The 27,357-nt window shown below is 38.8% G+C and overlaps 1 protein-coding gene across 6 annotated transcripts; it reads right to left on the reverse strand.

The window, feature by feature from the left end:
• Positions 1-3,375: 3,375 nt before the first annotated feature.
• LOC128741280 (uncharacterized) lies at positions 3,376-19,592 on the reverse strand. Of its 6 annotated transcripts, XR_008412205.1 has the most exons (10): positions 19,400-19,592; positions 8,246-8,458; positions 7,960-8,071; positions 7,795-7,903; positions 7,517-7,739; positions 7,059-7,447; positions 5,116-5,230; positions 4,840-5,052; positions 3,791-4,775; positions 3,376-3,708 (listed from the first exon to the last, which is right to left on the reverse strand). XR_008412205.1 is itself a non-coding variant. In XM_053836979.1 (9 exons), the coding sequence occupies exons 2-9, from the start codon at positions 8,357-8,359 to the stop codon at positions 4,551-4,553; spliced, it is 1,455 nt and encodes a 484-aa protein (XP_053692954.1). In that variant the 5' UTR covers positions 8,360-8,458; positions 19,400-19,592; the 3' UTR covers positions 3,376-4,550. The 6 variants fall into 6 exon arrangements, 5 of the variants coding, with proteins under 5 accessions (XP_053692954.1, XP_053692952.1, XP_053692953.1 ...); XM_053836979.1 differs by having other exon boundaries at positions 3,376-4,775; positions 7,993-8,071; positions 8,258-8,458; XM_053836977.1 differs by having other exon boundaries at positions 3,376-4,775; positions 8,258-8,458.
• Between the last annotated feature and the right edge of the window lie 7,765 nt (positions 19,593-27,357).

Consider the following 27,357-nt stretch of genomic DNA (forward strand, 5'->3'; position numbering starts at 1 on the left):
CCGCACTTCACTGCCTGATGACGCTGATTGAGAAGTCGCTTCAATACCAAGAGACGGCACTTTGTGCTTTTCTTGACATTGAAGGTGCTTTCGATAACACGTCATTCGCCTCAATTAACATGGCTTTGCTTAATAAAGGAACTGATCAGCCGACAATGAGCTGGACAATGAGCAATGCCGTCAAGCAAGGAAATCACAGCCTCAGTGGGAAATCACAGCCTCATTGGGAGATCACGATCTCAGCGATCGAAGGATGTTCTCATGGAGGATTTCTCTCCCCCTTGCTTTGGCCACTGGTGGTTGACGCACTCTTGCACAAGCTATCACAGCATGGCTATGAGGTCATTGCGTACGCCGACGACGTGGTACTCATTGTCAGAGGTAAATTTGACGCAGTGCTGTCCAGTCGTATGCAAGAAGCTCTAAACTCCACTAATTCATGGTGCCTACGAGAGGGGGCTTAATATACACCTCTCCAAAACAGTTGTGATACCATTTACTAGGTGGAGGAGACATACCTTACTCCCCTACACTGAATGGAATCAGACTAAGCTTCAGCAATGAAGTTAAACATCTGGGTATTATTCTGGATTCAATCGGGGCCTGCCACAAAAAACGATCATTAAGACTGTCGCAGTGGCCTTTTAACTCAATGCCCTTCTGGCATACAAAAAAAATTATTATGGATCATAAACTGAACTGTACCGCTCACCTAGACTATGCTTTCAAGAAAGCAACAACAGCCATCTGGGCATGCAGTTCACTGTTTGGCAAAACCTGGGGACTAAAACCTCTATTAGCCCTTTGGACATATACTGCTATTGTACGGCCTAGGCTAACTTATGCCGCTCTTATATGGTGGCCAAAGGTAAACGAGGTGACGGTGCAGGCCAAGCTAAACAAAGTTCAACGCTTTGCATGTTTGTCAGTGACCAGCGCCATGCGCACTACACCAACTGCAGCCATGGAGGCAATGTTATGCTTGCTACCTTTACATCTTCATGTGAAGAAGGAAGCCGACCTTGGTGCACTAAGGTTGCAGAGGTGTCGTAACATACTTGAGGGGAATCAAATTGGTCACCTTCGCGTACTAAGGGAGTTCAAACTATCACCCCTAGTAACGATAATCTCTGACTGGATGGAGGCACGACCTAACATGGATGTTCCGTACAGTGTAATTGTTACTGATCGCGAAACAATGGAGGGTCTGTACTTCCATCCGGTACCATCTGCTTCTTTACAGATGGATCAAAAATTGGGACTTGCACAGGTTCTTGCACCAAATGTACATCCAAATTAGTTTGTGAGTGCAGCACAACCTTGAGGGAGCTCTCCCGTCAGAACAAAGTTTCATTATTCTGGGTGCCTGGACACTGCGGAATCGAGGGCAATGAGCTTGCCGATAGCCTAGCGAGACAAGGATATGCTCATCAGTTCATTGGCCCCGAACCGTTTCTGGGCACCTCCATATCCTCTGTCAAAAGCGAATTATTGACCTGGGAAAAGCTAGACATAGCATCCAGTTGGAGCGCAGGGCTGTAGACAAGCTAAACAGTTTATCTACCCAGACCCTGCAGTAGTTAACCAACTACTTACTTTAACGCGTAGGGAACTGCGCACAATCACGGGACTCCTCACCGGACATTGTCCAACTCTTTACTATTTAAAGAGAATTGGCAAGGTCTTAACCGACATTTGCCGCTTTTGCAATTTAGAACTAGAAAGTTCAGCGCACTTACTCTGCTCCTGTGGAGCTCTTGCGTCTTCCAGGTTCAGCTTCTTCGGAAGCTACTTATTAACTCCATACTCAGTATAGAAACTTCATCCCAAGAAGGTAGTTGGTTTTATTAACCATGTGATACCTAATTGGGGCACAGTCTTACAACTCAGCTCAACTCCATCAATGGGTATGAGCAATCCGTAAGCTGTGTACAGCAATCGGTGCCAGCTACAAAAGACTTCATAACTGTCGCAGTGGCTTTTTTTAACGCAGTGCCCTTCTGGCATACAAAAAAAAAACCATAGACAAAGTGGACAAAAGTGGAACTTGGAAACTAAATTGATCATTGTGAGAATTCCAAAGTAAATCGAAGGTTTGAACGGCTGAGGATTTATCAATTTCTATCCTTCTGGCTTTTCTATCAAGTTAGGGGGAACCAAACATAGCACTCTGATATCGTTCGCACAACATTTCCTCAAATTAAACCCACCCGATTGGAGTAGATTTTTCAGTTAGATTGTTGTAAACTTGTAAATCTTCACCACCAGTCAACGTATTATCGACGTATGTCCTACATTTAAAAATATTAGCACCAACAAAAAATTTAGAGCCCTCATTTTCCGCTAATTGATTTAGGACCCGTGTCGCTTGAAAGGGTGCACAATTTGTGCGATTTGTAGCTGTGGTAAGACGAAATGTTTGCGAAGCGTGAGAAAAATCACTTCTCCAGACGAGTTGGAGTAAATTGCAATTCTTCGGAAGGATCCATACTTGCCTTAATACAAACTTTGGCATTCGAAAATTTATTACGATTGATAAAAGTGATGGCTGTACTGTACTGCCCATGGATGACGTAATGACCAACACCGTCATTGTTGAGAAAACGCATTTTTATCGGGAAAAATGTTTAAGGCCATATAATTTTAACTATATACTTTTTTAATCAAATAATCTGTCAATTTAGTAGAGATTATTAGTCAAAAGAGGGCCGCTGGGACTTCATGATTCATTTCTCGGTTATTGTATTCAAAAAATGCATACCTACGCCAGTTTATGCGAATAAACAGACTGTTTATTCTCATAGCTAAGCGTAAAACCCGTGAAAAGCAGGTTGCTATGCTAGATGATTATGCGGGAATTACGTCAACTATGCAGAGTAGCTCAATTTTCCCAAATTTCTCGAATATTTTCGGACAAACAAATGCTGTTTGAACATTGGGCATGTATATTACATAATTAAGAATGCGTAGGACCGAAAAAGTACATTTTGGCTTTTACGTCAACTATGAATCCATGGACAGTAAGGTCCAGTACAAAGATTATTATTTAAAGAAAGTCGATTGTAACCCTTCCAGGTTGCATCGAAAACTATAAGTACGGGTTTTAGTACAGAGCTATCTGGACGTTGTGTTGCATGGTGAGGTAGGAAAAAATTAATGGTCCATAACCAGATTCCGTATGACCTAATCTTGAATATTCATCCATGTACCGCCGATAGTTGTCGTAAAAGTTGGCATCTGCCCGAAATCGCTGTTTCATTACTTGCATTCATTGATGTGGAAAAAGTTTGCATAAAAGACCAGGTTGTCATCAATTGTAAAACGATACTATCAATGTTAACGAATGATACTTTATTTAAAAAACATTCTATGACACATATGTAATCGCACTAGCTAGGCAATATGATGTTCAGGTAATAGCTTTAGAGCGGAAACAAAAGCATAGTGTGTAGCTTGTAAATAACAATTGAATTGCCTCTTTGAAGCGTATAAGTTTTACTATCTTAACGCTGCGCTGTGCATACTTCCCATGCAATTATGTAACACGTCTCATCATAAAATAAAAACCTTTACATGCATTGTCAAGTTGCCTGCGCCATTGAAAGCACATGGTACTTGTTATTATGATCATCATAATCACGATTATCGTTACCATCATAATCTACCTGCTGGCTTGAGTATGTTCCGCTTTTACCGCTGTTGATTAGCCTAACCATGCATATGAAATAAATTAAATAAGTTAATATTGTATAGTCTAGGCTCTTTATTCGGACCGATTGATAGGTTGTACCTTTGAATGCCGCTAGTGCATGATTATGGCACGCTTTTTTTCGATCGTGTTTTGATTGAGTGCGTGTGTTTTGTGCGTAATAAAGTCTACGAAAGCGATGCAAAACGAGGATGTTAGTCAGTCGGTGTTGATTTCAGTTATCAAGTTAAACGTATGTATGTGATAACGCACTTTACACTGTACGGTGTAGAATTATTTTAAATGACTAGTTGATTTTTTTTCGATTCTTTGTGTTTTAGATTACTTCCATCAAAAACTAAGTTTAGTAAAGATTGTAAGTGATTCAAATCGTTTCGTATTAGATTCTTGAGAAATTTCGTTTCATTTTTATATCTATTTTGAGAGATTCAAAAAAGCAGATTATTAGCAATACCTAATAGTAAAAATCAGAATATAATGCCGTTTAGGAACGACGTATCAGCATTGTTGGCTACTATTTTAAGTAGATTAGTTTGCTTTTTTTGTTTTGATGGAATGTAGTCTGATCGTGTCGTTTATGTAACAAGATATACTTCGCTTCCAGAGTGTTTCGTTCGTTATTTGTTCGATTATAGTTCTCCGTTCTCCAACATCTTTGTGTGGCTAGCATAATAACGATAGTATAATAATCTCAAGGAAACAGGAAATTTCGCGTGCTTTATCCAACCAGACTGGCAGACCATCAAATCATCCGGTATTTTGAATACTACCCAAGTGTAAGCAAAAGCTGAGTAACGGTTTTTGCTGTTAGTTACTCAAGCCTCGTTGGTTATCCGGATGGTTACTTTGACGATGGATAATAATACAATACTGTGTTGCCTGGTAGTTGCCATCGAGATGCTTGTAATTCAATTAACTGCAGCAGCGTACGGCGTATCGCCGGAGCTGAGGCAGAAGAATTAAGAAAAGCATCGCGGACTGCGGCCAGCAGCGTTTCCAGTTGTTGGGGTAAATGCATTTCCAGATCTCGTCCAATGCATGTTAGAACAAAGAAAAGGCATTCGATCTAAAAATCAATGGTAGATTATATTTTAATGTTAATGTTCAATATAATTTGTCTATTATAATACCTCTGAGAGTGATCGAACTGGCGGTTTGACACAATCCTCACAGCACTTGCCCAACACGGTTAGCAGCACCAACGGTGGAGGAACACCATCGCATTCCGTGCGAAGCTGCAATTGACGACGTTTCAGCTGACAAAACATTTCCGTCAGGAAAGCCATAAAGGCCGTAAAGCGTGGCCGTGCCGGGTTTTTGATATTTAATATTGGGCCCAAAACCTAGGAAAAAAGAAGATAAAATAGAAAATGCAACAGGTTTCACATGAAATAGCTTTGCTTTACCTTGTCACGCTCTTGATACCATTGGCGACATGTGTTCAAAAGGGCTTCCAAAAATGTCTCCTTTGTTTCTTTAGAAATTATTGTGATGCATAATCGAGAGATTGGTAAAGCAAATCTAGAAAAAAAATACCGTTATCTTTATGTGATTTATCTCAAACTTACAAACTTTAAAAAAAGTTTTCGCTGAAGCTGGTTGTGATTATGCGTAAACGAGAAATTTTTGTATTTCATTCTACCAAAGGGTGATCACGAAATTTTTGCAACTACGGGGTACGGATAACGACTCGGACCATTACCTAGTACCTAGAAGCACACGTGCGCTCAAAATTATCGACGGTTTATACTTCGCGACAAAGCCGCCCTCCTCGTTTAAACAATCGGCAGCTAAACAACCCGCCAGTTATCGACAACTACGCACGAGTACTGGATGAATCTCTGACTTCCTCTGTGGAGCTAGAAGCTTCGACCATCGAAAACGGATGGAGTATGACACCCCAAGTAACATTTTTGTTGTATAATAGCTTATCAAGCACTTGTCCCACGGGAATTAGCTGTATAATAGTTTAATAATCTATTATACAGCAAAAATGTTACTTGGGATGCTCGGCTGTCAACGAGGCCACAACCCCGGTGCTAGGAGTGGAACCTCGAGTGCACGAAATGATTGGTTTGACGGGGAATGCCAGCGATAGAGAGGAAAAAAGAGCTTGGAGAAACTATCTAAGCATATCCACGAGATAGAATTTGGCCGGAGAAAGCGCCAGAAGGAGGACAGAGATCGTGAGGAGCTAGAACAACTATTCCGGGCTAATGACACGCGCAAGTTTTACGAGAAGGTGAACCAAACTCGTAAAGGCTACATACCTAAACCTGACATGTGTAGGGACGAGGGAGGGGCTCTTATCACAAACGAGTGCCAGGTAAAAGCAGCGACAGGTGGAAGCAGCATTTCGATGAGTATTTTGCCGCCTACAAGGTGCTCTCCCAGATTTGGTTGCGTCGTCTATCCCCAATAGCAAGAGAATTCATAGGGCCTTGTCAGGCGGGCTTTATGGGGGCCTGTGCTACTACGGATCAAATTTTTACTCTCCGACAAATCCTCCAGAAATTTCGAGAGTACAACGTACCCACGTATCATATTTTCGTGGATTTCAGAGCAGCATACGATACAGTCGAACGAGAATAGTTATGGCAGATAATGCACGAGTGTGGTTTTCCGGACCAACTGATGCGGCTGATCAAAGCTACTCTGGAGCGAGTGATGTGCTACATGCGCGTTTCGGGGACACTCTCGAGTCCTTTCGAACCGCGCAGAGGGTTGCGGCAAGGGGATGGACGGTCCTGTATGTTATTCAATATTGCTATTGATTCGGCGAGCGGGCGTCGAAACGAGAGGAACGATCTTCAGCAAGAGTAGCCAACTCCTAGCCTTCGCAGACGACCTCAATATCATTACTAGAAAACAACGGTCGGCTCCCATGGATAGTGACTATTTATGGTGATGAACTGGAAGTGGTTGATGAGTTCGTATATTTGGGATATGATCTTTGTCGACAATAGGAGCAGGGAGATTCAACGATGCATTCAAGGTGGAAGTCGAGCCTACTTTCGCTCCGTAAGATGCTTTGAACAAGGGATCATCGGAAAAATACGATGGGCCGGCCACATCGCAAGGATGCCAAAAGACTGTGCAGGTAAATCTGTTGTTTTCAAGAACCCCACCGGTACCAGGGATAGAGATACTCGACGTGCTAGATGGCCCGGTGTTTCGAGATGCTCAAAGAATTTACTAACTGAATGCGCAGCTCAAAGTTCAAATTAAAAAAAGCTCAACTAGGTATAATAACATAACGTGGTAGTAAGTCTTATGTATATGAAACCTATGTTGCACCAACTAAACTTGAAACCTTCGGAAAGAGATGGGACGCTGAAGACTTGCTTACCTTCGTCCGTCTACAGCCCGATGCATTAGATGTGTTGCCAGTTCCATCAGACAGCGGGCGTTTAGCTGATTGGGATCTTCGGCTGCTTTTTGAACGATGGCCTGTACTTCCGGTGGAAACTGCCCTATGTCGTTCGCTTCGGGACCTACAGCGAGTCCTAGGCCAGCTAGTCCTCGTGTTAGGGTATCGGCCGACGAAAGCGACTTGGAACGCTGTAAGGGTGTAACGTTCATCGAATTGTTAATGTTGCTGTTGTTTGGGCTGCCCGGAAGCATGGCTGATTGTGAGCTGCTGTTGTTGCCGATGATGACATTTTGGGATTGGAAGCTGTTGTTTGCGTGATTTGTATGAATGATTGGCTCCGGGGCAAACTTTACTCTTGGTCCAGGCTATGCACAAAATAGAATCAAGTTATGCCTTTTTTTTTCTAAAGAGTCTACGTCGTTGAAATTACTCACGTGCAATATATTACCACTGGATGGTGAATTGACAAGTGGCATATGGGAGGATTGAAGCTGTACTCCGACGTGTTGCATTGGATGGGACGACATCATGATTGGTCCACGGTGTGGACTGCCGATGTTACCCAGCTGCATCTGATGGGGCCGATGGTGTAAGTTTAGTTGCATTCCAAGGTTTGCTTTTGATTGTTGTAGAGAATTGCTGTAGATATTTATTGATCTGAAACCAAACATCGGTAAAGGCATGATTGTTTGTCATGTTTTTTCTGACTCACCTGGAATTCTGCAGTGGTATACGGTTATCATTTAGATTATTCATCTGGAACTCCTGTGCATGTACATTCAGTTTGTTGTTCTGGTTCGGAAGTCCATCCAATCGAACATCTACGGGGGTAAAAGTTACAATTTATATCAAGGTGTTTGTCAGTATCTGGTTTTACTTGGAGGACGATAGATTTCCATCGGTGGCTTACCACGCAACTGTTGCTGCTGTTGGGCATGCTGCATTGCTTGGCTCTGGCTGAAAGCTAGACTGCGTCTTTTGTTGGCATTCTGTAAATTGAAAAACACTAATTTTAGTTGACAATTTAAAAAAAAAATCTATTTCCTAATAAGTTATACCTCCACCTATTCGAAAATACGAGAATCACGAGTATATTTTAAAAGAAAATAAAAAAGATTAGTGTTCTAAATTTTAGGTATTATGTAAGGCATATATATATTTACCATATCCATTACCTGCTGATTAGAAGTTCTAATAAAACTCCTTTCTCTTGAAATCCCAGGGGATATGTACATATCTTGCATTTTTAAAGTTTTCTTATCGTTTTGTTCGGCCATTTGTATCGCACTATATTTTGTTTCCACTTAAAACAAAGGTAAAACTGCCGTGAAAGTTTTGCTCATCCGCCTCTGTCTGTTTGTCTGTTAGTGGTTGTCCTGTAAAATATTAATAATTTTATATGCGTTAGATGGTAACTATGGGTTGTTAAATATTAACATTATTTACTATATTCTTTACAGGCCTTTAGAATCGCCTACGAATAAAATCAGTCAAACAGGAAAAAATCAAGCATGGATTTTCACACAATATTCTATTTAGTTATTTAGTTGGCTTTCACCACAAGAAAGTTAAATTAAACCTGTGAACATAACGTGAATTTTAACAGACTTCACTGAGTTAAATATTGGTATTTGCTGCTAATAGACGCTTTTCGATGGCACACTGTGGAGCCAATATGGCTAAAAGTTTAGGATCCAACTTTGTGTTTTTACAACAAATATATTTCTATAACTATTGAAAATTGTTTTGTATGTTAGCCTGAACATTTTAGTCTGACTGAGGATAATTTGAAGTTTTGTCATATTTTTGAACTTAAGCATGTTGAGAATTATTATTTATTTCATAAACAAAATGTATGGGAAACTTAACATCAATATTCTGTAATCAAAAAAGTACACGCTTAAAAAAAATGCACCGAGTTCGGCAAAATTTTGCCGAAATCTCAACAGCCGAACGTTCGGTAAAAATGTCGATGGTGTATATCGACGTTTACGAATCTTAAGCAACGTTTGGCAACATAAAAAATTTTACCGAACGTCGGCTGTTAAGATTTCGGCAAAATTTTGTCGAACTCGGTGCTCGGATTTAAGTGTGTAGTTTACGATTATGAGAAAATGAGAATATGAAAACTTTGAAACTTATGGAGCCTGCAAAAAGGTGACAAAACGTGTCTGTCAGAATAATAAAGAAAAAGTTTCGAATTCAAACCAGAGATGGCATGATCACTTTGACTCAATTCACATGCATTTGACAGTACCGTCTCAGCCAAGCAAAATTTGACCAAGTTTTATATGGCATATTTGAAGAATTAGTTATTATCTACAATTTTGCTGAAGTGTTGTTGATCCTTTTGAGAGTTACGGTGTTACAATCAGGGCTTCGACCGATCCTTTTTTTCTACCGCAGTCACACCAACGCGCATTCAAGTTCCACCGTCCGTTTAGAGGTGGAATACGATCGCTATGCATAACACAACTGGCAGTTTGCTCAGTCAAACGCCGATCGCACGCAGCAGAACGAACGCGCTCTAAAATTTGTTGACATTTTTGTTTCGATCAAGTTGCCTTTACCGTTTGGAGCAGCGAATGACTGCAAAACAGTCAAATAATTGGCAATCACCACGCTAACGAAAAGCAACCGCACAATCGTATGATTCAATACTACAAAAAAACAACCACTACATGTGCATTAAAGAAGTCGGTCGAACTCCGTCCAATACAAACGAATATTTTGCTTGCGTCGGACCGACGTCCGGGTGACAAACTATTACTGTGAGCAGCCGATTTGGAGACAAAAAGAGAAACGAAAAAATACGTCACCGTATGCTTCCAGTCAGTTTGCAGTTTATATTCTCAAAGCGCAAAGCAAAACGGGAGATCGACTGGTTGCTTTTGCTGAGATGCCGCATGAATTGTAAGACGGCAGCAGCGCAAGCGGGAGATTGACTGGATTCAAAAAACAGTCAAATAATCGTTCAAAAAGCGGAGTTTGAATGCGGAAAGTTCGCATTCACGGCAGTCACATTCAACTTGCGATCCCTTTTCAAGCCCTGGTTACAATGCTAGTAGCTCTTTAGTAGCCAAGTGAACGTTGACGGCTAATGAGCTACTAGCATTGTAGCACCGTAAATACAAAAGATACAGCCCAACTTTATTCAGAAAAGTTGTAGATAATAACTAGTTCTTCAATCGCCCCATATATAACTTTTTCATATTTTGCTTGGCTGAGACGGTAACTGTCAAATGAATGGGAATTGAGTCGAAGTGATTGTACCATCCGTGATTCGAGCCTAACTTTTGCTCAGAATCTGTTTATAATTGGCTCCCATTAAAGTTTAGATTGATCTGCGGATCCCCCAGCTTGTGTAAAAAAGAACGTTTTCCAAACTTAATAAGCGTTACCTAATTTCTTCACGCCTGGCCTTGTCTCCCCCAGGATTCTATCGCCTTGGTTCATTACTGTCTTCGACGAATGGAACCGTCGATTGTAAAAAGATATCGCTATAAAAAATTAATCAAATGCATGATCTCCCCAAGGAGCATCTTTGTTGAATAGTAGCTTATCAAGCTGCAAACAAATTGAACGGCTACATTTAACCTACGCCTTTTTATATTGGTTAGCGATTAGCGAAGTTCAATATATGTAATTTTAAGAACATCCTATTTTTTTAATTTTAGATCACAAATTAAAAATTATTGCGCCAAAATAAGTCAAAGCGTAATTAGTTAATTAGTTTTAGATGACTTGGGTGAAAGATTTTTCTTTTGGCCAAGCATTGCATGGAGGTGCACCACTATGCACCGGTCCGGTGAAAACAAAAGGTACTTATTTTTCCATCATTGTGTTCCACATCAATATACCTAATTGTTTTGTGCTGATACAATGTGCTCGTATATTCGTATACTAGCTGGTATATTGTTCCACCTCGCATTGCATTGGACGACCTTTGTGGCGTTGTGCAGTCCACTTACGTCGCGCAGGAAATTCGCGTTGACGGCATTAATCGATCTCTTGAACACTCATAGAAATTTCCGTATGTGGGTGCGGGTGCAAATCTGCCAATCTAATCTGCCATCTCTTGCGCTCTTTAACAAATTCCTATTCTGCTTCACCCCTACAGTAAACTTTTGGAAGTGGCAGCAGCTTCTCGCTTACGAAAATTTCGGATGCCTGGCAGAAATCGCAGAATCAATATGGCACCCAAGGCACTGACAGATTTAACGTTTCGAACCGGTTCGCTTTTCTTGAGTTTTTTTGGTCGTTTTCGCTTATTTCGCTCTGCTATCATTTGTGTGCTCTTGTCATCGTCATAAACGGTTCAATACGTACACCGTACATGAACAGGTTGAGTAGTAAGTGAACGAAAAAGGTTGTGATTATTAAAGATGACAATTTCCTATTGATTCAATAACAATAAAAACCCAAAATAAACCGAATCGGTTCAAAACCGGTTCAAAATTGGTTCTATTAGACACGTCGCGCAGAAATCGAACAGAAATCCGACAGAAAAGCCGTGAGGCGAAATTTCTGCCAGAATCGGATGTTGCATTTCTGCTAGTTTTCACGGGTGACGGCGGCCAGAAATCCGGCAGAATGTATGGCAGAAAGTTTTTCGTTCCGCTGCCGCTCGTTCAGAGATAACTAAGGGGTAACGCTGCTAGTCAGTAAACCTAGGAAAACGGCGCACATCTAGGAAACATTTGCTACTGACTTAGTAAATAGGTCTTGCACCTTATAATGAACGTAAATCATTTGCGCTTAGGAAAAGAGAGAACTATCAATCATGTAGGGGAAATGTGTATAATGTGCCCCCCCTAAGAATAAATGGATATATCTCCGTTATACTTCCCCAAATTAACGTTACAACTACGTGTATATGTTGGTATTTAAGCTGACAACCAATTGCAATTGTTTATTTCATTTAGTATTGTGGAATAAACATGCTAGGAATTATTTAATAAAAGCACCTAAATGTTGTGTTTCTCGTCTGCGCGGGGTAAAATGCCCCACCTGCGGTATAATATGCCCAATGCGGTAATTTGAGTATTTCTACCAGTGACAGACCAACTCTGTTTTGTAGAAAGTAAAACTATTTCCTTTGTTTTGCTAAATATCGTTATTTTACGTAAAATAAACCTAGTTTCGGCCTTCTGGTGCACTTTTTCTTTTCTGCATGGGGCACATTATACTGCAGCTGTGGCGTTTTGTACCGGGTAGTTGAATTACCTAGAATTTGGACGTTGGTAATAAATTATTCCCACCACGGTTGCTCTACAATACTAATTGAATTAAATAATGGCAATTGGCTTCAACTTAGATCAGTTTACCTATCTTTATAGCCACATTTGCAAGGGGGGCAAATTGCACCACCGCAAGTGGGGCATATTGGCCTGCTTTTACTTATTTGAAAAAATATTAAATGCTAAAGCAAATCAAGCGTTTCATACCGTTATTTTTGGCAGGGACGTCTTTTTAAAGTTCACTTTACGCAATTGAATCGCAACAACCGGTTATTTACAGATTTTGACAAGAAAATAGCTTATGGAAATGACGCCAAAAGTTACATCGGAAGCTGCTCAAAAACAAATTTATTTTTGTTTTGTTTTTACAGCATGTGACAACTGTCATACTTGCATAGTAGGCTAGTTCCATCAAATACTATGGTTTCTGGGTGGTTTGGCATTTTGATTTCGCTTCTTTAGCGAAAAACGAAGGGGGGGCACATTGGCCAGGGGGGGCACGTTATACACAATTCCCCTATACTCGCTGTATCTACCAAAACAAAAAATAAGGTGCAGAGTATCTTGTCTCTCTGAGACTAAGGTGCAGAATTTTATGGAATGGTTTAATCGGCCAATAGTGATTCGACCATTCGGTACCAGCCCTCTCTACCCTACATTCTCATTTCACTACACTTCCAATGAAATCGCAAATCTGCGCATACATAAAGAATCATATTACAACCGAACACTATAGCAATAGCAACTTTTCAAATTCGCCTAAGTTTAATCGTCTCGCCGTAACGAATCTGTGTTCTATTGGGATAAGGAACTTTTGTCTTTTTCTGGCACACTACCCTAACACAGACATCAAATTGGTCTAGGTCTAATCGCGGTCGTAAGAAATTTTGTTGGGACGAGGAGACTTTGTCACTATTTCTGTGTACATCCCGAGCAAAGACATCAAATTGGTCTAGGTTTAGTCGCCCGTAAAGAATCTTCAACCTGGTGGAACGGGGAGTTAAAATTCATCCATGAAATGCTGAAAATTGAAGTGGCTTTCCTTACTATGACGAAAATTAGCACTAAACCCTAACTTGACTGTAAAACCGTGCAAATTCAATTATCTTCAAATGCGATTCGTGCAGTTCAAACATTTATTCAAAAACATTATTTACTAATTATGTAAACAGCGATTGAAATGTTTTTACGGGTGAAAAGACAAAGCATACTACTAGGAAGATTGAAAAAGCAATTATATTATCAGTGAAAATATATTAACTCATTAAAGTTGTAAAGTTGCTAGGTTAAATTGCACGATAAACGTTAATCTTCAGAGTGTTCGAAATCTAAGACAAAACCTGATTTAATCCACCTAGTGGTGAAAGGAACCTTTGTTATACGGTTTTATTGCTCTTTGAGATAGAAATCGACACGTCTTCGGAACCTAATTCATCTATTGGCTAACGTTGCGTAGTGCGTTGGTTTTCATAAAACTTTTGGAAATTGAATAAGTTTACAAAATTTTAACAAAATAGCAGCACCTATAAATTTTGATAGATCCTTTTTTTATGAAATTACTGAGTAAGGGTAAGTTGGTTGTTACTAATTTGAGTAAGTGCAAGTAAAAGAAAGTTGTAAGAGGAAATATTATTCGTTAACATATACATTGCGTAGTAAAAGTCTAGTTCATAGGTTTTTGAACTACGCATAAATTTCTGTAATGCCATTCTTTTTGATTGACATCAATAAAGTTTTCTTGAATAAATTTCATCAATTTTTATTAACCTTCGGTTACTCACGCTGTTGCATTTTGTACAACACGTGTAGGTTTTTGAATGCCATATTGTTATAAAGTTACGAACCGCTGTTAAAACTAACGTATATTTTTCAATAAACTTGTTATGAGCAAAATGTCATAATTATTCAATGCACTAATACGTTAAATTGTTGGGAAAATAGATCAGCATAAACCGACATTACAGAAACGAAGCTAGCAGCATTAAGGTGTACCGCAATTGGCCCCAACTGGAATTTTCTCTCGTTTCTTCATATAGAAAAATGGTGTCTGTATGCAGCAAAACTATCAGCAAATGTAAAATGTATAAAATGTATCGGTGTAAATGTATAAAAATTCGGAGTCAAAATCAGGGTATCTTTTATGATCAAAGTTCTACAGTTCCTAAACAAGCAAACATAGAGGGATACTATGTTCAGCAAAGTTGTGTATTTTTACTGTTTGCACAGCTTTGTAATACACAAAAAAGGCATACAACAATTACAAAAAGAGCTAAAATAGACAAACTGATTTTACAAATGCGTATACAATAAATAAGATTTCTCTAACTTAGCTGAAGAGATAGAAGGTTACTGTCTTCAGCAAAATTTCTTGTAATAATATGCTCTAAAGCTTTGCAGAACATATCAATGTGTTATATTGAAACTGAAGAAAAATAATTTTTTTATTTCACTTTTAGGGGGATTAATCAAATTTTAAATTCTATCAGACGATAGAGCATTCCATTTCAAGAAACTCTCCCAAAGGTTTGATAAACTTTAAGCCAAGTTTTCCTAGTCAAAAGTCTACTACGCACGTTTTCTTTGGTTTGGGCTATTGTGCGCGCGAGTAACCGTGTTACAAAAGTTGGCGCGAGTGTTAATATCTTTTGACCGGTAAAACCAATTCTTATGAAAATTTGTATATATATTCGTAGTGTCAAAACCTCTCGATTGATATAAAAATAATAGAAATTAGGTAAATTATCTTGATTAAAATCATTATAAATAATTGTTAATTTTGGTGTGGTGTATACGATTGCTCATAACTTTCAAATTAAACGTCCAATCGAAAAACCATTCAATAGTGATCTATCCGGCTATATTACCTGCCAAATGAAACTAATAGCGCATAAATCGGTTTGGCCATCTCTGAGAAACAGGCGATCATTTGAACCTTGTCAAAACTGGTTTTTTAAGGCTAACTTTTAAACCACTTGTTTGTTTTCAATAAAACTTGGCACAATGTTTAGCAATAGTAAGAGCTTTCATTTGGTACTAAGATCGTTGAAATTGATTGTGTGGTTCCGGAGAAAGTCTTGTCACGTAGTTTTCACATTTTTGCTTATAACTTTTAAACGAAAAGTCGGACCACAAAACAGATAGCATAGCAATATTCTCCACTATAATACCTTTCAAACAAAAGTAATAGCAGACAAATCGGTTCAGCCATCTCCGAGAAATAGGCGATAGAAAATAAGCAGCGCACACACACACATACACACACACACACACACACAGACATTGCTCAATTCGTCGAACCCTATCGATTGGTATATGTGACTCGGCCCTCCGGGCCTTAGATCAACTTCGTGTTTTTCGACCAATTCCTAAACCTTTGTTATATAGTATAACAAAGGTAAAAATGTTCTTAGTTTGAATGAAGACCATAAAAGTGTCCGAATTAAAACTGAAATGCACTTTATTAGTATTTTTTACTTAAAACGTAATTTTATCGTCATTTTTAAAATTTTTTAGTGAAAATAAAACCTTTTTAAGCTGCTGAACTGCTTGGGATAAAGCTGCAGCATAGTTTAAGTGCTCGAAGTTCTTTAGGGGGAAGTCCTCTATGCTCGGACACTTTAGATTTTTAAGATTTTTTTCAAAAAATACTGGCTTTATTACATCTATTTTTACTTTATTGTGGAGAAAAACAATATTTTAACCAAAAAAATACAAAGTAAAAATACAAGTGCGCTGCAAGGTTAATTTTGAAAGTAGATAGTATTTTATGTACAAATTAGCTGACATCGAAAGCTGTTCTCTATGCTCGGACATGATAAACTGATCTATGAAAAACTGCACCAATAGAAGAAAAAATCCAAGAACAATTTAAAACTCCTGCACATATCTTGTGAGTCCAGTCATTGCAGGTTTGCTGTATAAAAGTTGAATAAAGTTCTATTTACATAAATTTTTTATTGAATGTGTTGGCAACGTGGAATGCACGTGAAAATGTATGCGGCAACTCCATTTGCACTTACTTACTTACTTAGGTGGCTTGCCGTCCTAAGACAAAGCCTGTTCAACAAAGTTTCTCCATGTAACTCGGTTGAGGGCTACCGCTCTCCAATTCATCGGACACCGTACTCTCCGCCAGATCTCGCTTTACCTGGTCTAACCATCTTGCTCGCTGCGCTCCTGGTCGTCTTGTTCCTACCGGATTTGAGGCGAACACCATCTTTGGAGGGTAGTTGTCCGGCATTCTTGCAACATGCCCTGCCCATGGTATCCGTCCAGCTTTAGCCACCTTCTGGATACTGGGTTCGCCATAGAGCTGCGCGAGTTCATGGTTCATCCTCCACCTTCATACTCTGTTCTCCTGTACGCCGCCGAAGATCGTTCTTAGCACTCGTCGTTCGAAAACTCCGAGCACTCGCAGGTCCTCCTCGAGCATTGTCCATGTTTCATGCCCGTAGAGAACAACCGGTCTAATAAGCGTCTTGTATAGGGTGCACTTTGTACGGGGACTTAGTCTGCTCGACCGCAATTGCTTGTGGAGCCCATAGTAAGCACGACTTCCGCTGATAATACGCCTCCGAATCTCACGGCTGGTATCATTGTCCGCCGTTACCAGTGAGCCAAGGTAGACAAATTCATCGACTACCTCAAACTCATCGCCGTTGATCAATATACTGCTGCCCATTTACAAAGCACGTTGATAGGTTGACATCAAACTGATATTTTGCTGTATTTTTTCTGATTTTTTCTACATTTAGCACTGCTTAACTAATTTTATTTCGCATAGGAATCAAAGATATTGCAATTCTAGACGAAGCATGCAAATTTCGCTGATTACTTTGCTGTCCGGTCATAGAGGACAAGACACAGTCTAAAGAAATTAAGTTTTTTCCATCGAAATCTTGTATTTTTATGTCCAATTTAAACTGTTTCGGAAAACAATTTTATCAAGCCAACGTTCAGAAATAAGACATCTTTTATTTTTTTAAATATTTGCAACTGCACTTTTATGAAATTTACTCGATTCTTTTAGTTTTATTGGTTGAACCATTCGACAGTTCTTATTTGTTCACCTTTTGAAACAAAGATGTCATAATTGGGACACCATGAAATTTTGCAATTTATTATTGTTACATGCTTTTCGAATATTTTTATATGGCTTTGTTTTTGAGATCCTAGTGTCCGGCCACTTCTCCCTACCTTTTGTTTTTATTTGCAGGCAGAGTTAGATTGCAGGACAATGGCGGGGATAGTGTTACGATCCTATTGACTCTTACAGCTTCTCTCAGTCGAATTACGAAAGTACGATGACTGGCTTGGTGGGCCAATGTTGTGCCTTGAAGCCAACTGAGAGGATGCTAGGTAATATAATTTGTACAATACTTCCTTTTCCTAGAACATTACTCGTCAATTTACATTGTTCTAACGTCACGTATTTGGTAATTTGACATTTCACTCATATTCGTAAACCAATACAAGTATGAAGTGATGATTGTATACTTCTTTCTCCTCAACGATAGCTCATTTCACGTTAATACTTATTCATCAAACATATGTATTGTATACGTGTATGTGAGTTCATAGTTGTTGGTCCCATACAGTTGCTTATACTTTATTCCTGCAAATTTGGTTAGCATGGCACTGCCGTAGATTCTAGAGTTAGTTAAACAAAAGCGCGAAAACCGTAGGGAACAAGGCACCATAATCAATTATTAAGAAAGCGGAAATCCGGAAACTCTGATATTCGCACCTTTCTAATAAATGTTTATGAGGAAAAGAAAAAGTGATCTTTCATTGCTTCAGATTGGATCTCACGTTAACCGGTTGATAAATAGCATTTGTTTCAAATGACTCCCGAACTTTTTTTTGCTATTTTTTTCGAATATTGACCGACAAAATGTGACTTTTCATTCAAGCACTCTTCTAAATGTTGACTGTTGTAGATATATGGCAGTCGCAACTGTAGTCGCTATATGTTTTCACATTCTAATTTAAACACTTATGTCATGTATAGGAGGAGGTGGTGATTCATTTTCAAAATTTTTGATATAACTTCTTTCACATTTTTTGAAATTTTATTCAACTGTCATGCACATATCTTAGATTTTTGCAACAAACTAAGATTCTTCTGTAAAGCTGATTGCAGACTACATTTTTGTTCGTTTTCTGTGCACTACCATGCGAGTAGAATGATAAACTTCGTCACAATATCAATTGGAAAATATCAAATGTTACAATATGTACCATTTGATAATTAATAACAGATTGATTTGTTTCTTATTTGTGGTTTTGAAATTCTACGTAGTATTCCATTTGATTCATTGCTTTTACTCAGATAAACATCACATCAGCTTGCTATTTGATCTCACTTCGCATAATATTCGTCGCGCTCGATAGCGTTCACATAGAATAATACCCTGCCAAGTGCATTATAGTGCACATCTACGCCTCTGCTCGTCAGCGGATTATTCGTTTCGGTGAGTCATTCACTTGCCTGCTATTATTTTTCGATCACCTTCCTCGCAGGGTTTCTTCACGATCAGATTCGATCACAACAATAAGAAATTCACCTCACGTCGCACAGATGTTTAATTTAGGAATACCATCGCACTGTTTTTGGTTTCACACTGCTAGTACCGCGTGTAAACAGAAATTTATTCTTAGAGCAGTTAACACACACCACGAACCGCAACAAGAGTAATACGGTTGAAGTTTTCTGGCAAAACACTGCTTCCGTTGTGCGGGAAATTCGAAAACATGACTTTTACTACGACAACCGGCTTTTATGGCGTTTCCGCTTTTTGCACTGGTGATTGTGAACTTGGAGCAATTTAGATAAATTAGCAAAGTCGTCACTGAGAGCTAGCGGTTGTTGAAAATTAAGCATGAACACGATCTCATCACCGAACAATTTTACATACTAACGCACGAGTGACAGCGCAACCACCCACATGCAACTTCTTTTAAGTATTCAATAGATAGATCTATTTGATGGTGGTATTTTTTTTTCTTCTTAAAATCACAATACTTCATTTTCATAATTGAATGTATATATTTACCCAATTAAGACCGAAATATTACCTTTTGTAAGTTACAAGAGCTTTTATTTCATTTTTTTACAAGTTCAACATTTGTCTAAAAATCGAGACACTGTCGCACTTTCTTCACGGATTTTTTTTATTGCCACTTTGTTAACGGAACGAATAGAGATGATTTTTTTCAGTTAGAATATTATGTAAAATTCCCGTGCGTATCTAGCTTACGATACACAGCAGTGTCGTGTCGGAGTGGAGTCGAGATACTGGCGAACGTTTTTCTCGCCGAATGACGATTTGTCTCTCGTTTATTTAAAGAATGCTTGATTTTGCTTGAAATACCAGTGGCTTCTGGTCAAGTGGGGGCATACGGGGAGTGAAAGCGCTGCGTTAAACAAATGGTTTTCTTTAAATTTGTCATTCAACCACATGGTATTGTAATTTAACCGAAAGAATCGAACTGGTTTTGTGAATGACGCCACTGGCTTTCCAACGCGGCTTTGCCTATTCTCTCGCGCTGCGACCGCGACTCTGTCCATTTAGTAGGAGACGGTAGGTAACAGCATTAGCGCACCCTTACAGAGCGGATGTACCGTGCGCGACACTGCGATGCGTATTTACGTTGGTAGCTGCAGTGCTAACCATAACGGATAGTGACTGTGTATGTAGGTTTTTGCAATGAGTTGGAATTTGTTGAATTCAGAGAAGGAAAACTGCATCATAACGAAGCGTTCTTTTTACGGAGGTATAAGCCAATCTAATGTGAACTACCAGATGTTTGAGTTGTAGATATGACTTACAAGTGATACAGATAATCCTGTGATTCGAGAGGCTGTGGAGGTGCGCGAGCGGAAAGCTAATGTATCAAGTGACTCATAATCTGTAATTGCATGGACTAATTAGATAAAACAATTAATCAATTAAGTCATTATGATTTTGAATGAATCAAACAATTATCGTAGAAGACGTTAAAAGGTACATTTGAAAATATTGATTCAAGTGCAAAATTGGAAATTTCATTAATAGTTTTCTCAAATGTTCTACCGTGATCCTCCGTGACATACATATAAAATGAAACACACTACTTTACAGTACGTAAAGAAGCAGAAATCGGCTGCGCATACCTGCGCCCTTTTAAAATAAAGCCCCTTAAAAATTGTTTGGAAATCGGAAAAAAGCAGGAATAGCTCGAAGACCCAAAAGGGTAGAGCTACACTTCTTTCAACAAAAAGGTGTATTTTCATAGTATGTTTAACTTTATGGAACATCAAATCTGTTGAAATGAAAATAACCAAAAAAATTTGAAAAACTGCTATTAAGGGTATACATTAGTTTGTAGCATTATAACTTCTTTCCCTTAAGGAATATAAGTTTTCTTTCTTCGACAAAAACTCATTAAATAACATTTTGTACAACTTTTCTTAGGCATTGTTTATTTTTGCCTTAAATAAAAAAGTTAAATTGATTATTTATTGACCCACCCCCTTAATGCTAATTTTTTTGGTGTGCAAAAAAGTACTTCGAAAAGCAATAAACTTTTGTGAAGATACAAATGCAGAAAACTTAGTAGTTTCGCCGCAAAAGCTGATGTCCGCCTGTTTTTAATCCGTCCCACTATGCCTCGGATTGAATACTCCATAATATCGAAATATACCCTTCTTGTGTTTTTTATCGACTGAATTCAATTGTAACTGTTAATATTCAAGGGGTAATATCAAAAGACACCAACAAAGTGTCGAAACGTCGGGAAAACATCAAACTTCAGTCCGAAGACTGCCCTGCCGAATATTAACAGTTATTCCCTTCTTGAATAAAATAACCATAACAGAAGAGAAAATTCTGGAAAGGGAATAGAAAAGAGAAATTCTGAAAACGAGAAGTGAATTTTCGATAGGTATCCTAGCGTTACTTTTATATTGTAAATCTAAAATATATTAAAATAAATTGGATGAAGGCTTTCTCCACAGTTACATATTACAATATTTTTCACATGTAAAAAATTCGAATCATCTAAAGTTTAAAACAATAATCTCTAATTTTGAAACAACAATAATAGGGACCTATTATGTAAGTTATGTCGAGTGTCACTTTCCTCGACTGGTCTGCTTGTGGTATTATATAAGTCACACGCGATACGGTTTTGTCGAGTAACTGGACTGAGTCGACCGCTAAAAAGTTGGCGACTCAATTGCCAGCAACCAGCAACACTTGACAGTGACTAAGTCGAGTCGAATTGCTCGATACGACTTATTTTTCGTCAAGAGTAGGGTGCTGGATGGGTACATCTATGGCGAGACTTCGTCTATTTTCTCGACATAGAGACGAAAACACAGCCTTAGAGCCAACCAAATTTTTTCAAAAAAATCCCAAAAACGAGTTTTTTTTGTAAAGCTGAAGCTAAATCAAATTCTACTCAGCATTTTGAACAAATATGTTAAATAAACTTTGTTTATTTCTCCGGAAATATTAAGTTTAGCAACAACTATTTTCATATTTTTAAAGCAAATTACCCAACATATCCGAAAACAATTTTTTTAGCGGTAATGTTGCCACTGGCAACACTGGCTCTAACTTTTGTACCGTTGCACATAAGAAGGGCTCCATATAAAGTAGCGGCCAAAATTTCCGAATGAAAAATTTCACATTTTAGCACATGCTTAAACGCGGTTTTGTAGTAAATTGCCTATATTTTTATGATTCGCGAATAAAATTTTGATAGAAAAAAATATCATGTAGAAAAAAGCCGTCAAAGTTGCCCATTTCAAAAGTTTGAAAAATAAGTCATTTTAAAAAAGTCAAAAAATTAAATAGTTATCGCGGATTTAAATATTATTGTTATATATCATTTTAAAACTGATATCTTAGCCAATTAAAAAATGAAATGAAAACAAATTTAACCCTCTAGTGCCCAAATTTTTCATTTGCTTGAAAAATTTTAAAATGCTCATTTCGTGGCCAGAATAATGGAAAAAATATTCTCTAACTACTAAGTTCAGGAATAGTTTGATTATTTATAAAAATTCGTAACCCGCCAATTGGCGGGGTTGGGCACCTGGGCAAAATTCAATTTTTCGATTTAATTCGGGACATCCATTTCAGAACATCTATAACAGTGCTAGTATTTATGGAACTAGTTATAATGAGCTTCAACTGAAATTTTTGGCCATATGGCCGATTTCAGGTGCCGGACAAGTTCCTTCGATATCCGTGCCGTGCTTAAATCAGAAAAGAAATTCTCCCCGGGCCCGGAACCGGTCATACGGCCTCTAAGAGACGTGAGATGATCGCCAATCGCTATTTTGTCGAGTGCTGATGTTTTTTGACATGCGACACGACATACTTTACTAATGGTGAAATGTCCCTTTGTGGGAACCGGTTCCGGATTTATAGTGTCCCCCCGGATTCGGATGCCGCGCACCATGGCTCATAACTGCGGCAAAGTAACTGATATGTCCACAGTCGATGATATGTTTACAAAAATCAACAGATTTCAAACAAATTTCAAATATTTGGCAACTTTATCTAAAAAAGCCATGTCACGGTCCCCCAAGGAATTCCAGAATAACTCCGGAACCATATGACATATGGCTATTATCAGTAGATATTATAAAAATAGAAAATATATTCAGGAAAATTCCCAAATTTGGTGAAAAAATATTGAAAGATAAAAAAGTTACGGCCATTTTAGTGAATTTTGCGATGCTAAAAATGCAGTAGACCTTAGAGGGGTTAATCGAAGCGTCTTGCGGAGGAAAACTAGACTTGACTTCCAGCTTGTCGGCGGTGACCAAAGATCCCAAATATAAACTCATCAACCACTTCCAGTTAATCGTTGTCTATAGTCATTGTCCGTGTAAAGATCCGGTAAAATTTTAGAAAGGCGAACAACAACATTAGAAGCTGCTCCCAAGTCAGGATTGCTTGTAACCATTGAAAAACCATTAGAGTCTGATAGAACATGAAACTTAAATCCTCATTTATGTGATTTGTTTAATAAATTGGGTTTTTCATTTTTGTTGTACACATTTGTTCACTACAATCTTTTATCGACTGGTAATTCACTCAATTTGTTCATTAACACAATCTTATTAAGCGGTTTAGATTAAAATTTGCGTTTGCGTCTGTGATAGATCCCTTTTTGAATAATTGTCTTGCTTATCAAGATTTTGTCGTTAAGCAGCAAAATTCGCCGGGTTTCATGGAATCTGTTTCTTGGTTATAGGATTATGGTTTTCAAATACCATAAAATGCAAAAATGTTTTGTTGTATAGCTGTAAAGCGCTATATTGCAGCTCGTCAAAAAGGCGCACTGAAAATTAGGTGATAAGTCCTATAAATTCCCCTTCCGTTTTAATGCCACTGCATGTTTGTGTATTTTTCAAGCCATATAAAAGAAGCTAACAAGGCCTATAACAATAATTTTTAGCTTAAACTCGAAAAAATCAATAAATACAATGGAAACATCACGTTGTCAAATTACCAAAAAAAAGTTGACGTTAATGCCCAACCCCGCCAATTGGCGGGGTCAGTTCCTTGACAATAATCGACCAGTTCCTAAACTTTTTATCGCGAATTTCCATTTTTACCATGAAGTACAACTTATCAGCTACTCACCAATAATTTTTTTGTTAATTTATTCCAAGAAATAAGCAATTTACAACAATTTGAATTTCACTCTGCAGAGCAAAATAATTTTTTTCTCAGTTTTCTGGCATTTTTCAAGTTTCGCTCGAAATATTTGTTTCAAATTAACGTAATAAAACAAACAAACCACTCGAATAGTTAGATTAGACTATAATGAGAAGGTATCAGTGGATACCAACATAAAACGAATAAGCATAGTAGATTTATAACGATTTTCCTGAAGCCCGCCAATTGGCAGGGTTGGGAACTAGAGGGTTAAACTCAATGAGGTGCGCCATGGGCTACTTATAATAAAAATGTAAACTTTAATCAAAAAATAACTCTTATCGCTTCTTGTCGCCGCAGTTTCTTACAGTGCGTCTGAAAGCTCGAAGTATGTTGTATCAAAACATGAATTACAAGTTTGCTATAATTTGACGTTTTCCGAAAAAAATAATTTCAAAATTGTCATATTTTTAGCAAGTCTTTAAAATTTTAATTATTCTTTCAACAAATTTGATTACCTTTGTTACTAAATTTATTTAGTACCTGAAGAGAGTTTCAATGAGAAAATGGGAGAATCCCCGCGAGAAAGAACTTTTTTTTGTCAAGCAAATATTTATATCGGAAACATTTGATCATTTTTCCCCAAATCACCCTAAATATAAGTTCTTATAAGTTTAAATCATTTCTTTTGTAACAAATATAATCTAGAATCAATTTGAAACTAAAAAATAATTTTGGCCAAAAATCGCAATTTTCCGACTGTTGTGCGTTGGGTAGAAATAATTGAAATTTTGAGTGGAAAAAGTTTAACGAGATTATTTACATTGTGTGATGTTTTTCATCTGGTGTGCAAGAATCAGAAGAATGGTGTCGCACAGTGGTCCGGTTTCGAATAAGTGCGGACGTTAGTAATTGTGGAAAAGTGCGTATTTATTTAGGTACTAGCTGACCCGACAAACTTCGTACTTCGACACAAATTAACCTGTGTTGTACATAAATCATGAATCTCGGATGATCTTTGTCACTTCTCGAGTTTTGCAAGCCCCCCCCCAGTGGGCGGCGCTTCCGACGGCGGGTCACCGGCAACACTCGCGACCGGCTCGTCCTGAATGATCTAGTGTTACTATAGATAGTTTTTGTGGTCTTGTTATTGATTAATGTTTCATGGAAGAGTCTCGAATTTCTCGAGTTGGATTAGTTTTTGAGTTTCGCAAAAATTTCTGTTTTATTTGTATGAGAGTCCATATCCCCCTACCACAGGGGTGAGAGGTCTCTAACTATCATAAAATAAATTCAAGACTCAAAAATATCCTACATGCTAAATTTGGTTCCATTTGCTTGATTAGTACTCAAATTATAAGGAAATTTGTATTTCATTTGTATGGGAGCCCACCCTCTTAAAAGGGAAAGGGGTCGTAATACACCACAGAAAAAAAATTCTGCCATCTAAAACTCTCACATGCCAAATTTGGTTCCATTTGCTTGATTAGTTCTCGAATTATGAGGAAATTTGTATTTCATTTGTATAGAAGCCCCCCCTCTTGAAGTGTGGAAGGATCCTAATTCACCGTAGAAAATATTTTTGCCTCCAAAAACCTCCACATGCCGAATTTGGTTCTATTTGCTTGATTAGTTCTCGAGTTATGGGGAAATTTGTATTTCGTTTGTATAGGAGCCCCCCCCCTCTTAAAGTGGGGAGGGGTCCCAATTCATCATAGAAAAAAATTTTGTCTTCAAAAACACACACATGCCAAATTTGGTTCCATTTGCTTGATTAGTTCTCGAGTTATGAGGAAATTGGTATTTCATTTGTACAGGAGCCCCCCTCTTAAAGTGAGGAGGGGTCCTAATTCAACATAGAAAATTTTCTTGCCCTCGAAAACCTTCACATGCCAAATTTGGTTCCATTTGCTTGATTAGTTCTCGAGTTATGAGGAAATTTGTATGGAAACCCCCCCTCTTAAAGGGGAGAGGAGTTATAATTCTCCTTATAAAGAGGGGAGGGGTCTCAAATTACCCTAGAATAAATTCTTGTCACCGAAAACACCCACATGCCAAATTTGGTTCTATTTGCTTGATTAGTTCTCGAGTTATGCAGAAATTTGTGTTTCATTTGTATGGGAGCCCCTCCTCTTAGTGGGGGGAGGGGTCTCTAATCATCACTAAAACCTTTCCTGGCCACAAAAACCTCTACATGCAAATTTTCACGCCGATTGGTTCAGTAGTTTTTGATTCTATAAGGAACACAGGACAGACAGACAGACAGACAGACAGACAGACAGACAGACAGACAGACAGACAGACAGACAGACAGACAGACAGACAGACAGACAGACAGACAGACAGACAGACAGACAGACAGACAGACAGACAGACAGACAGACAGACAGACAGACAGACAGACAGACAGACAGACAGACAGACAGACAGACAGACAGACAGACAGACAGACAGACAGACAGACAGACAGACAGACAGACAGACAGACAGACAGACAGACAGACAGACAGACAGACAGACAGACAGACAGACAGACAGACAGACAGACAGACAGACAGACAGACAGACAGACAGACAGACAGACAGACAGACAGACAGACAGACAGACAGACAGACAGACAGACAGACAGACAGACAGACAGACAGACAGACAGACAGACAGACAGACAGACAGACAGACAGACAGACAGACAGACAGACAGACAGACAGACAGACAGACAGACAGACAGACAGACAGACAGACAGACAGACAGACAGACAGACAGACAGACAGACAGACAGACAGACAGACAGACAGACAGACAGACAGACAGACAGACAGACAGACAGACAGACAGACAGACAGACAGACAGACAGACAGACAGACAGACAGACAGACAGACAGACAGACAGACAGACAGACAGACAGACAGACAGACAGACAGACAGACAGACAGACAGACAGACAGACAGACAGACAGACAGACAGACAGACAGACAGACAGACAGACAGACAGACAGACAGACAGACAGACAGACAGACAGACAGACAGACAGACAGACAGACAGACAGACAGACAGACAGACAGACAGACAGACAGACAGACAGACAGACAGACAGACAGACAGACAGACAGACAGACAGACAGACAGACAGACAGACAGACAGACAGACAGACAGACAGACAGACAGACAGACAGACAGACAGACAGACAGACAGACAGACAGACAGACAGACAGACAGACAGACAGACAGACAGACAGACAGACAGACAGACAGACAGACAGACAGACAGACAGACAGACAGACAGACAGACAGACAGACAGACAGACAGACAGACAGACAGACAGACAGACAGACAGACAGACAGACAGACAGACAGACAGACAGA

The sequence above is a fragment of the Sabethes cyaneus genome, chromosome 3 (genome assembly GCF_943734655.1).
Source record: "Sabethes cyaneus chromosome 3, idSabCyanKW18_F2, whole genome shotgun sequence".
Lineage (NCBI taxonomy): Eukaryota > Metazoa > Arthropoda > Insecta > Diptera > Culicidae > Sabethes > Sabethes cyaneus.

Excerpts from the sequence above, each read along its gene's own strand:
- LOC128741280 (XM_053836975.1), bottom strand. The coding sequence starts at position 8,359 with ATGGCCGAACAAAACGATAAGAAAACTTTAAAAATGCAAGATATGTAC. Across the intron at positions 7,448-7,516 it reads CCAGTGGTAATATATTGCAC|CCTGGACCAAGAGTAAAGTT; the intron begins GTGAGTAATTTC and ends TTTTGTGCATAG. Across the intron at positions 5,053-5,115 it reads GGTATCAAGAGCGTGACAAG|GTTTTGGGCCCAATATTAAA; the intron begins GTAAAGCAAAGC and ends CTTTTTTCCTAG.